Source organism: Sinohyriopsis cumingii, chromosome 11 (genome assembly GCF_028554795.1).
Source record: "Sinohyriopsis cumingii isolate HCF-2022 chromosome 11, ASM2855479v2, whole genome shotgun sequence".
NCBI classification, from domain to species: domain Eukaryota; kingdom Metazoa; phylum Mollusca; class Bivalvia; order Unionida; family Unionidae; genus Sinohyriopsis; species Sinohyriopsis cumingii.
In genome coordinates, this window is record NC_142971.1 from 76,204,479 (window position 1) to 76,217,340 (window position 12,862).

The following is a 12,862-nucleotide window of genomic DNA, read 5'->3' on the forward strand; positions in this document are numbered from 1 at the left end:
TTTGGCTGGAATACATGGCGCTACCGTATCCTTCACTGACAGTGTCAAATTAGCGATTCATGGCCTTCACAAAGTGGAAATGAGTAGTCAAATGAATAATAGCTCTATATATTATACCGACAGGTTGTGGCGTGAAGAAGTTTTGGTGTGGAGATGGGACAGGATGTTTTGACTACAAGAAGTGTGACAATAAAAATGACTGTCCAGGCATCCCCAGTGCAGACGAACAGAACTGTCCAGGTATTTGGAAAACAAAATCTAGGGCTGTATGAATATAGTTTTAGTCACTTTTAAAGATGAAATGATTCTGGCAGTGATTGGCATTAACAATTTCTTACTTGTGATATATTTATACACTCTCCATACCAACCTTGTATGTGCTTGTCATGATCAAATTAATTAGGGTAGAACAGCTAATGTTGTTCGACATCTACAGTTGACTATCTTTGTGGATCGCTTTCATTTTGTGTAAAGGATATCAACATTTGTGTCGACCAAATGTCAAGGTCACTGAAGAATGCATGGTTTCAACATTATATTTCATGTGCTCTATCAATTTTGGGTCAATACTCAGAGGTTGATATTCCTGTGATTGAAAGAAGATGGCTTTTCACACAATATCATCAGTTCATTCTCCCAAAGTTATGTTCCCCGATAATATTAACAGTATAAATATAGTTTGCTGTTTCTGTCTATATAAAATAGACAAATGACAATAAACCATGATATGAGTCAACATTGTGCAAGAGGCAACACAAAAATCGGCTTCAAGGATTTTTTACTGGGACAAGTTTGTCCAACATATATATTTTCTTGTTTGTTTATGGCCTAACCATTGCCTGTTCTAAGATCCAGGGCACGTTCTATTTGGACTGGTATGTAGAGCTGGACCAGATTATCCCACAGTAGTGTGGACCCTCCTGATGATCTATTCTAACCCAATCCAACCATATTCAGCTTCAGAGTTGCGGTGAATTGTTTGCGTGTGTTGCCAGCCATCATTGCCCTCTACCATCTGTCACCACTCAAGCTATATGTTCAAGGACCTAGGTGGATGTAGGAAAGGGGCATTGTTCTCTCTTTCGTCTTCTACCCTGGTCTGTAAATTAACTATGGTTTGCCTCTCCAGTAAAATTAGTAGTCCAGGTCCTTCTTTGATGAAAAATCTGCTACCAGTGGCCTTTTCTTTCCGCTGATACACAACATGCATAGCTGCTCTTCAGACTTAGCTTCCAGCCTTGCTAAGAGTTTTGCATTTGTCAATAGAACTATCCCTGTCTTTCTCTATTGTGATACAGTTTTGGGGCTTGCTAGACCAACATGAATGGAAATACACAGCCCGTCATTAACATAGCTGCACACCATTCCGTCCGGAATATCCAGACTGTTTCTACTAATCTTGACCTAGTGTGACGAGATACTTCATTGCATGTATCCGCTCTCAAACTGCCGTACTTTTGACATTATGGACAATACCAAGCATTGATTTCCTTGCTCTTTGTAAACAAGATAAAACATGTGGAGAGACAAGAAGCCCAAGAACTTCCTTTAAAGCTTAAAGTTTGGGCTCCATAACTATTTAAACCAGTGGTTCCCAAACTTTGTAGTAATGCCCGCTGGGGTGGGCAGTAAGATTAGTGAGGGAGGGTGCTAATGCTGAATAATGCTTCTTACGGGATAAGTTAACGGGTGCTCAGGGCGGTGGCCCAAAACAAGTTTGGAAACCATTGATTTAAACCCGATCAGTCTCGACCGCAATATAGATGATCAGCGTCAAAGAGACAAGCGATTGTTCTCTGGACATACACATAATAAGTTATGACCCTAGTCCAATGTCAGGAGGCATCAGCTCATTCAGATCATGAGACAGCCTTATCAGGATATAAGAAACGATGTTTATCATGCCCCAAATTTCCTAAATCACACTGTTGTCTTACCACCCCAACCACACGCAGATAGTCGACTGGTAGGTGCCCTAAACCTGGACTTTAATTTGTGGTGGATTGGTCTTTCATTGGATTTGCATACTTCTGGGATGAACAATATGTGACCATTTTGTGACAAGTTGGACAGTTCAGATTAATTATGGATATATAGAACAGTAAGTGATTGTCTGGAATTGCAGAGCAGTCATAAGAAACACAACTGAGCTTCAATCTTTGTGATATTAGCTAATCATGTATTATTTAATTTCAGCAGTGGACACCTGCGCTGAGTGGCAGTTTTCCTGTGGAGGGGGTGAGTGTAAAACAGCAACGGAAGTGATCAGATGTGATGGAACTACACAGTGTCTAAATGGAGCGGATGAATCAGTTAGACATTGTGGTATGTGTCTCACTATATATGCTTGCTTTTAGAAAGAAGAGCATATTAATTAATGAGTGAAAAGTTGTTTTGGTCTCTAAACACCTTAATCTGTATATCGTTTATTCAAGATAATAATACTGTATTTACTTAAATGATATTTATTGCTTCAAGTGTATTTCAGCAGAATCTTGGCATGGTTGCATTCTTTTAAAGTGTTTCTAAAATATTGTGCAAACACAGAACTAGCATAACGTTTTATGACTTAATCTTGGTAGGCTTTATTTTCATCAACAATTTTTAATGTTTTTTTTTTCTTCCTGGAAACGTATTTGATTATGAATTTTATAAGTTGATAATGTTTTACCAACTCATCTGATGTTGATAATATATAATAGCGTAATTCTCTTACTACTAGGAAAATGAGGAAATAATAGAAAGAAAGAACATTACTGTGGAAGTTTGTTCCAGAAAATTCCGCCAGAAGATTGGAAGCTTTTATTAACTGCAAAGTTCTTGCATTTGGTGCTTTAACTTCTCCGCGTGTCACATTCTTTAGTCTTAAAGTGTATTATGACATTACATCCATACATATCACTGAATACATTGAATAGGCATATAGTCATTAGTCAGAAAAATGGAACATACTGTCTTGTAGTTAGAACTAATGCAGTCAGTTGTCATAGCATGGCTTTTTTAATTGTGCATGATTTTTTAATATATCTCAGTGGTACCATGGATGTCTTAATGGTGCCATGATTGTTTATTACAAATACATTTAGAGATATAATTGCTTAGTGAACTATATAGTCGTTTAACATGGTTACTGCAATATTGCCAAATAAAAACGAATCTTAATCAAGCAATGTATTATGTAAAATGAATTCAATCATCTGGAGTTCTTCATTCAGGCTACAAAGTCATATATCATTTTTATACATGTTTTGTGGACATGTTACTTAAAGTATATAAAATATATGATTTTTTAAAGCCAAACAAGATATATTGGGGTTTGTTGAGAATAGTTCATGCAGATAAAAATAAATGAAAGGAAGAAACAATGCAGGTGGATTCTTATAAATTCTTTTCACTTGGCATTTGGAACATCAACCCTTGTAAGAGACCTGGTCTACTTCAGGCTGCAAGGTGAATACAGATTTTATGTGTGCTGATTTGAAGAATTGCGTAAATGCCAGTGAGAGATGTAACAAGCACGCCGATTGTGCTGATGGATCAGATGAGAAAAGATGTGGTATGTATCACTATTTAATTTTCTTTATTAGGTCCCCTTTCAATTAATCCATGTAATTGTATGTAATGGCTCTGCATTGTGGCCATAATTACAAAATATAGCAAGCACAATTTAAGACAAATAACAAATGAGGGAGAAAGAAAAACTTATTGTTAAGGCTTTTGAATATCAACAAATGATTCCTTTCGGTGTTCAGTTGTAACTGCCATCACCAATAACAGATCAACCCCTTTTATTAATTGTTTAAAAAAGCCCAAAACTTCAACAGAACTTTACCCGGGACTCAGGACCTTTTTTGATGAAAATCCTTCTGGCTTTAAGGCTTTTCAAGTCTATTTGAATGATGTGGGTAGGCAATCTAATATGACTGGCCTTGCTAAAAATAGACACACCTTATACAAATTTGATAAAAAAAAAAAAACATTGAACAAAATTGTACTTTTACGAACAGAAGGCTCTTCTGCTGTATCAAATATGGATTATATGACTAAAAATATACAAGAAATGACATCGCAACAGACATGGAATCCATTTGACATGAAGCATTCTAAAATCAAGACTTTTAAAGTTATCTACATTTTTAGCTGACATGGCACTAAACCATCATGTACACAGTTTCTAATTTCATCTACTCCCCAATTTTTGGACCTATTTGTAGCAAATTACTATACACATCATAGCATAATACAATTGAGATATGTACAAATAGAGCTACCATTATGAACAAATTATTTTAAAAAAACAAAGTTACAATTGCACATCAAAAGTCACAGAACAGGCTATTACAGAGTGAAATAGTAAGCTTTTTGGCATAAGGCATTTCAGATTTGTGGAAGTGATGATGACTAAAATATCGCTACAGTTGCTTAAAATGGAAGAAAAGAAATGCCAATGATGTCTCAAACAATCTCAAACAGAATTTGGCCAAATTTTTGACAGCATCTTAGGATGGGTGCTTGTCCGATTTATAGAATTATGCCAGTGAACCCACACATATGGCTGACATTACTAAAAAGAGAGAAACATTAAAACCTATAAGACGTTACGGAGTGATATTTTAGTACTGTCACTATTGACATCAAGGCAAAATAATAACTTCTCAAAGTTGAAAGGAAATTGGTCAAGTTTGACTGATCCTTCCTGTCTTAAAGACCATCTAAAATTTAACAAATTATGCCATTTAGATATGGCCATAAGAACTAAGGCAGATAAACATTTAAAAAAGCAGATTCTCAAAATCCCCAGAATACATTTGAATGACTATTGAAAGACTATAACATTTGTACAGAATTATTTTAGTACACCTTGAAATATGGTCACATATCATAAAACAGTAACAGCAGTATTTCATTTGGTAGAGCATCTACAGTTTTACATGGTATGATGAAACTTAGTAAATGAATGCATCTTCATTAGTACTTCAGTCTCGTCGCAATCATAGGTCACTAAGGTTCATTTCATGTTTTAATAATTTGGTTAAATTCTGTATTAGGTTTGTTAAGGCCTATTTATACTTGAGTCATAAAACTTGATTGTATGCATTTGAGTCTCAATATTGCAACAACTGAAGCTCATATATATTGCATATTTTACTGCTAGTGGATGGATGTTTGTATTTCACTCATGATCAATGCACGGTTTTGGCATGGTCTTTGAATACCATCCTACTTAGTATCATGAAACATTGGGAGGGGACTGACATATGTAATGTAGTGTGACCTATATTTCATGTTGCAGTGACCTTACCTAAATTTTATGTTGATATTCTTTTTCGATTGCTGTTGCTATTCAAGACCAGGTCGTTTTGAATTGGATGCATTTATTTTAGACCCTAAGAATGCAAGATGGTAACGGTGACCACATTTATGATAAGCTAACAACCCTGGTTGAGCAATAGCAAAGACTTATAAAATTGATGCTAGTAGCTGCCTCACTCAGCATTAAGATGTTAGTGTTATGACTGGTTGTCCTGGTGTCAGGATAATGTGACTGAATGCGACATCATGATATATGTCTGTGGCATGATGCCCCAGTGCTTGGCATCAGTATAAGATGCCACACTGCATACACTGTGTCAATATGACTGGGTTTTTGCAAACCTACGAAACAAAATCGAAATCACAAAATTATGTTTATAAGATGGAAAAAATATATTCTATGATAAAGTTTCACTATTAATGACTATTCATTGTTTTGATAGATTACTCTTAATATATTAACTATATTGTAAAAGTGGATCATTATAGAGAGTAGGCAAGTGATTGGCATGCATATCAAATATCAATGAAAATAGAGCCTCTTTAAGAAAATATATAACTATTGAAATCAGAAGAATTAGAAAATAATTTATACAAAATCATCCTTCTGACCCAATATGTTGCCAGTTATGGCTCTTAGACAAATGTCAACCAGACAAGTGATTTCACTATCTCATGGGACTTTAGTTTCTTAACAAATGATATATTGTTGTTTTCTCTTTGTAGAGACAAAGGTGGGTTTTTTCTTTTTTACCTTCAATCGTACTTTTCATGATTCCTTAATGGATTTGATGAAAGTTATTGACATCCAACTGAATAAATCACTGAAGATTGAAAGGTCAGTTACAAGCAGGTTATTGAAATTTACAAAATTTTATATCCATTTTCAGTAGGGAGTATCGGACTAGACATATGGACACGAAATTTGTGACCTTGAGTCGTGTCTTTACTGTACAACTAGATTTCTTGCCATTTATGGCTCTTTGACAAATGTCCACCAGACAAGTGGTTTCAGGATCACATGGGAGTTATTATTTGTATTCATAACAAAAACTTTAACATCTCAAATTTGCGATTTCTCTTGGTAAAGACAAAGGTGGGGATTTTTTGGGGGGTGTTCCTTCAGTCATACTCTTCATGCCTTCTTCATGGAGTTGATGAAAGACATTGAATCCAACTTAATAAATTAATGAGCGATTGAAAAGTCATTCACAACCAGGTAATTGAAATTCACAAATTTGTATACGAATTTTCAGTATTCATAGGGCGTATATGACTAGATATGTGGACACGAAATTTGTGACCTTGAACAGCTAGTATAGTCTATAAGATAAGGGTTTCTTTAATGTAACATAATAATTTGGATATGTTTATTAGCTTGATGGATGTTTTGAATAGTGTTAGGAAGTAACAGTTAAGAGAATCGGGTGCCATTCAAGTTTCATATTTTAATGGATCTCATTGTAATAGGTACACCACTAAATACTTGTTACCCAGATTTCACACTGTAGCATCAATCAGTATGCATGGGTAAATCATTTACAACGAAAGAATACAAAACAAAGTTCCAAAATTAATAGTAGCTTTTTTGAAGGAGCCTTTCTAAATACTGTTTGGTCTATATTGTTACTAGCTAGCATTGCATGCCCATGCAACCTGTTGATTTATTTGAGATATTATTCATAAATACTCATGAGGACACTTACATTATTTTACAAGACATTTTCTGACAGGTTATGACCCCTTCAGGTTTTATATACATAGTAACTGTCACTGATAGTATGGACGATCGTACTGGAATGTACAAGGTTTCTTTTATCTGTGCCAATAAGGAATATTTCATTCTCCAATCTTAAATGTTCAATTACTGAAATAATTCAGTGGTGAATCGTTTATCAAATAATATATGACTGTTGTCATTACAAGTGCTTTTGACGGTTCTTGTGGCCGAGTAGTTAGATCATCTGCCTCTGATGCAGCTGTTACGGGTTTGAACCACGGCAGAGTCATACCAAAGACTTGTAAAAATCACATAGTCCTCAGCATTAAGAGGTCAGCGTTAGACTGGTTGGCCTGGGGTAAAGAAAATGTGGCTGAGTGAGACATGATGCTACATGTTTACGGCATGATACACTAGGGCTAGACATGACTATAAACTATTACACTGCAGACATCATAGTGATACGAGTGAAGGATTATTAAAGCTACGTTAAAAGTCCAGAACACACAAAACACACGCACTAGTAAGTTTCTTAAAGTAGACAACACTTTATATTTTGAACAATAATAATTAGAACCATTCATCATAATATGGAAAATTACCCCATTTTTAAGATTAAGAAATGTATTTGTTCGTTGTGCTGATTGGAAAGATCCGTAATACCTGATTACTCTTTAATTTATTAACCTCAATCCCAATCCAATTATGAATTGTTTCTTTCCATAGTATGCAGCTATGTCAGCCATATCTTTGGCTAATGGTCAGTCAATGTTGGTTGATGTTTCAGTTTGTTCAATGTTAGCATCGACTGGTGTCATTTTGTAGCATTTTGATGCCGCATGGATAGCCATTGTTTCAAAGACAAGAGAAAAACCCTTAAAAGTAGAACATGCACATATTCATATGAAATCAAACTATTTAAATTAATCATATAATAAATCAGATCACTCATTATTTGTAAGATAACATCGAAACATTTAGAACAAGCATATCTTTTTAGGTACATTCAGGAGGAAAAGATTCATATTTTCGCGACCGCTCCTGTGGTCTATTGGGTAGAGCGTCCGACTCGAATGTGGGAGGTAGTGGGCTCGATCCTCGGCCGAGTCATACCATTAAGAGGTTAGTGTTATGACTGGTCGGCCTGGTGTCAGGATAATGTGACTTGGTGGGACATCATGTTACGTGTCTGCGGCATGATGCCTCAGTGCTAGATATCACTATAAACTGGCAAATTGCATACATCGTAGCGATATGACTGAAAAATTGTTAAAGCTACGTTAAAAATCCAAATCACATTACATCACAATAGTTTTGCTTTTCTTGTCTTTACAGCATATGACAAAGAGAAAGTGATAGGTAAGTTTATAATTGTTATATATATATATCTACCAGTGCAATTCCTAAATCAAATTCATCATTTCTGCAGATTTACGTTTGACAAAACATGTATCGACTAATTTCCATGTCTTTTACTTTATTTACCTAAGCGTTCATGACTTTTTCTTTCATGCTTTTATGTTATATAGTTTTATTTGTAGATAAATAATTATTTCCATTATAGAAAATGACAGTCTCTTTGGTTTTTCTATTTCTTGTACAAAACAGAAAATTTCAAACAAGCTTTATACCCCTGGAATAATTGACTCAATATACAACATAGAATTGTGTGGATAATATCAAGTTAAAACTGTAAAGCCAAAAGATATTCATGTGTTTGCCTAAGTAAAAAGTTCAGATAATTGACACACACACACATATATATATAAATATATATATATATATATATATATATATATATATATATATATATATATATATATATATATATATATATATATATATATATATATATATATATATATATATATTGTTCTACATTGATATGTGGTGTTTCCTCATTCACTTGTTCCGTTTACCTATTTACTTGTTCTATTTATTAATTAATATATTTGCTCTATTCATTTATTTTTTCCAGACAGCAAGTATCATTTCTCAGCTGATTTAAGACAGTTGACCATTCCAAATGTTAAGAAGACTGACTCAATGTGTCTACAGTGTCTCGTTCATAACTTTCGAGAGTACGGCCCAAATCCAAAACCAGACATTGTGGGGATCACATTTGCGGATGCCTGCCTCACAGTACTTGGTAAGCATCAGGACGATTTAGAGGTTATAACCATCCCACATTTTTTCAGCTTAAAAGTGCATAACTTGCATCTAATGGTCAACGGACAAAACAAAAGAACAAAACATTGATTTTGTGTAAAAATATGAGCGACAACAACATATAATACAGAGAAAATTGTCTGGCAAGCAGCACAAGTATATCTCAGAGTTGCAGGATTGGAACACAAATATATTATGGCCTGTGTTATATATATATTCGTTACGAAATAATTCAAGTATTTCAAATTTGATTAAAATTAAAACAATTTGATGTCTTAAGGCACAACAACACAATCAGGTCAGTGCATATTTAGCATTGGAGTAACGCGGACCTATTTATGTCATCATATTCTTCTTATTTGTAGGAATGAGACCTGAATGATACTATGGATTGTTTGGGCAAGACTTCAAAGAACGGCATATAGCTATCTATATATCTTAGTGTTTCATTTCACATTTAATTGATGCTGCATCAGGCCTATAATACATCCCAAAGTTCAAAAAAGTGTGTCATTTTAAACAGAAAATTGAAACTGTCACATATAGAACAATTTAACACTTCTGACATATGAATGTTCCTTGAAAAAAATTGCATATTACCCCGACACCCACCCAGACATTGATGAATTGCATCTGAATGTTTTTCATTACACTCAGAAGCTCAGCCTAGTTGAAACAGTTTTTAATAAAGAACCTCAAAAATTGGAATCAATCACAATGGCTCATATTTATGCCATTCGAGTGGTGATCAGTCTGTCTGTCTAATGAAATAAACATTTAAGTGGTAATCAGTATGGGTGAAACGAATAATCGATATATCATTGTATCCATACTAGCTTCATAGAAATACTCGTATCAAGGCAAGGGGTGAACAATCGATGCAAAACAAAACTTAACCTAGACAAGTATTTAGTTCTTTGTAGTTATATTAACTTGAGCATTCATTTAAGACAGCTGATGCCGGCATATGCACTTTCTGTCAGACTAACACAATACTATTGACAACACCCATTGAGAAGGTTGCTTTAAATCTCCATCCTGCTGCCAATTTCATCCTAATTCTTTCATTCCATCAGCATGTTCAGCCACCGCCAACATATATCTATGTAAACCAGATATTCCGGACTTGTTCTTCATGTACGAGTTAAATTACTGATCAATAAATAACCACTTGTTACATGAAGCTTCTCTGTTGCTTCACATTACTAACTCCAGCACTAAGGTAATGTCTTTGCTACAACAGACCTAAATTGTGGACAAGAATTGTATAAATGCAGAGGTGATATCTACCGAGTTCTTAATATAACACGGACTAACCCTCGCTGTTGAAGGGTACATTGGTCCTTTGCTGAAATGGATGTTTCCTGATTCCAAAATTGCAGATAATATGCATGTGCAAGAACAAAATCATCTAATATTAAGTGTTTGGCAGAAGTATTTGCACTTAAAATTGCAGAAGCCTTGAAAATTATGCCGATTATTATTGCAACAAACAGGAGCAGTGTTTAGGACAAACCGTTGTACGCAGTCTGTAGAAGAGACTTTGACAACGAAAGGGGCAGAGTGAGAGTGCTCGTCTTTTATTACCAGAAATAACAGTAGATCCCACTGGAGAAAACATCTTTTTACTGCTTGATAATAGTTTGTATAAACATAAGTTGGCCAAACTGTACGGGGTTTTCAGCTGATACTGCATCAGTCATGACTGGAATTCATAAAGAAGCTGAACTTTATATTTTGAAAAAAATGTCTCCATCATTGTACATATCTGTTTGTCTCTGTTATATGATGCACCGTGCTGCAGGAAAGGATGCTGATAAATTTAAAGATGACACCTTAAGTATCAAGTTTACGCTCTACCTGACAATGTACTTCATGCGGAAAGAGTTTTTTTCTCCATCTTATTTCACAGCTAAAAGGCATGATATCTGTAGGATATACATTTCCTATTCTTATGAAAGGAATACTGGTACTTTATCATTCCAATACTGACTGTGAGAGGTTGTTCAGTATTGTTAACAAAATTGAAATTGAATTCAGATCCAGCCTTTGTAACCCAGCATTTAGTGCTCTACTAGTGTGCAAAACAATAATAGTTTCAGCTAGTACAAAGTGTTTTGAAATGCGGTATGAGAGTATGTTGATTTGTAAAACTGTAAGTGTTATATACGAAAACTTGAAGTAGCAATTGATATTAAAAGTACAGAGGGATTAATAAATCATTTTGCTCATATGTTCATTGACTTATTATCATGTTATATGTGGATTACTCATTTTCTGCTCGGATTACTCTTTTTGTCCACTTGGATTACACTTTTTCATCGCTTGGGGTTGTCATGTCTGCTGCTCCCAAACTGACTTGTTCTCAAAAATATATTTCTTGCAGACGTTAATTGCATTATTTCATATGTTGTGAAGAAAAATCATAATCACATACAAATTTAAGTGAAGACATGAAATAAGATGTTTTAAAAGTATTCATACATTGCAAAGAAGGTCCTGATGACATAAGATTAGTCCTGCATCTGATCAGATGGAACAGTTTGGATATAGCTGAACATTTAAACTAAAGCTAAGAACTAACAGGTAGGATGTTTGGAAGTGTTTTCATCTTGTCAAGGGTAATGTGTCCACACCCTCCAGCTCCGTCCAAGAATTGGATACAACATCTGGAACTGTAATGTATATTAGCACCTGCCTATGGCCTCAAAGCCAGTGGTGAATATTAAAATCTTGCAGTATTTTCAGAAATAATTTCAAATATCATAGCAAATAAATCATTACCATAAGGTCTGGCAGTCACGTACATTTTCTAGTTTACTTGTATTGTTGTTACCATCTTTCTAATTGCCATTATTATTATTATTATTATTATTATTATTATTATTATTATTATTATTATTATTATCATTACAGATCCAATCAACATCTTGTCCGGTTTACCAGAAAAGCAGAAGATACAGCCAGGTGACATCATTAAGTTTACGATCTTAGCTGAAACAGATCCTTTAGAGCAGAGTAACCTTCAATATGATTGGTTTATTGGTGGAATAAAATACCCAGATCATTTCCCATTGAGCACATGGTCACAAATAATTAGGCTCCGCATGGGTAACACGCATATAATTATCGACACAAGTACACTTAAAAGCCATGATGATAAGCTGTTCCAGCAACTGATGGGGAATCTATCAGTGAGAGTGTACCACGAATTCGACCAAAGAACCATCAGCACGGAACTCTTCACTGAAAGTATTTACCCACGTAAGTTATATGGATTCAATTTAATCCAAGTTTCTGTATGTCTTTAAATAATGTGCAGCAGCAGAGAATAGTATAGCTACATATTTGCTGTTGTATGCATAAATGCAGCGGATCTAATTTTTGCAATATAGACTTCGATATGCCGCTCTACATAACGGCTAACGATTATAATCCAGCCAGTGCATACCATGATATGCTATTGTATGCATAAATGTGGCAGATTCGAGTCTCTCCATATATATCCAGATATGCTTGTGCATATATTACAACAGCCCATCATAGTCTAATGTGTACAAATATCATAATTAGTTTTGTATGTCCAGTATGGCTATTGAATTGCTGCTAATCCTCTTGATCTGTGTTATTCGGTATTGGGTGTGTATATAATTCAAGTGG

The 12,862-nt window shown here is 34.7% G+C and overlaps 1 protein-coding gene across 3 annotated transcripts in view; it reads left to right on the forward strand.

Moving 5' to 3' along the window:
* LOC149788782 (uncharacterized) overlaps nucleotides 1-12,862 on the forward strand; it is a 119,691-nt gene that overhangs the window by 16,637 nt on the left and 90,192 nt on the right. For 2 of the 3 annotated variants that reach the window (XM_089974908.1, XM_089974907.1), the window contains exons 9-14: nucleotides 124-240; nucleotides 2,197-2,325; nucleotides 3,443-3,556; nucleotides 8,369-8,392; nucleotides 9,012-9,182; nucleotides 12,119-12,466. In XM_089974908.1, coding sequence (XP_089831034.1) covers nucleotides 124-240; nucleotides 2,197-2,325; nucleotides 3,443-3,556; nucleotides 8,369-8,392; nucleotides 9,012-9,182; nucleotides 12,119-12,466 — 903 coding nt within the window. Of the gene's footprint in view, nucleotides 1-123; nucleotides 241-2,196; nucleotides 2,326-3,442; nucleotides 3,557-8,368; nucleotides 8,393-9,011; nucleotides 9,183-12,118; nucleotides 12,703-12,862 lie in introns of those variants that run through there. The other variant, XM_089974906.1, reaches the window with a different exon arrangement.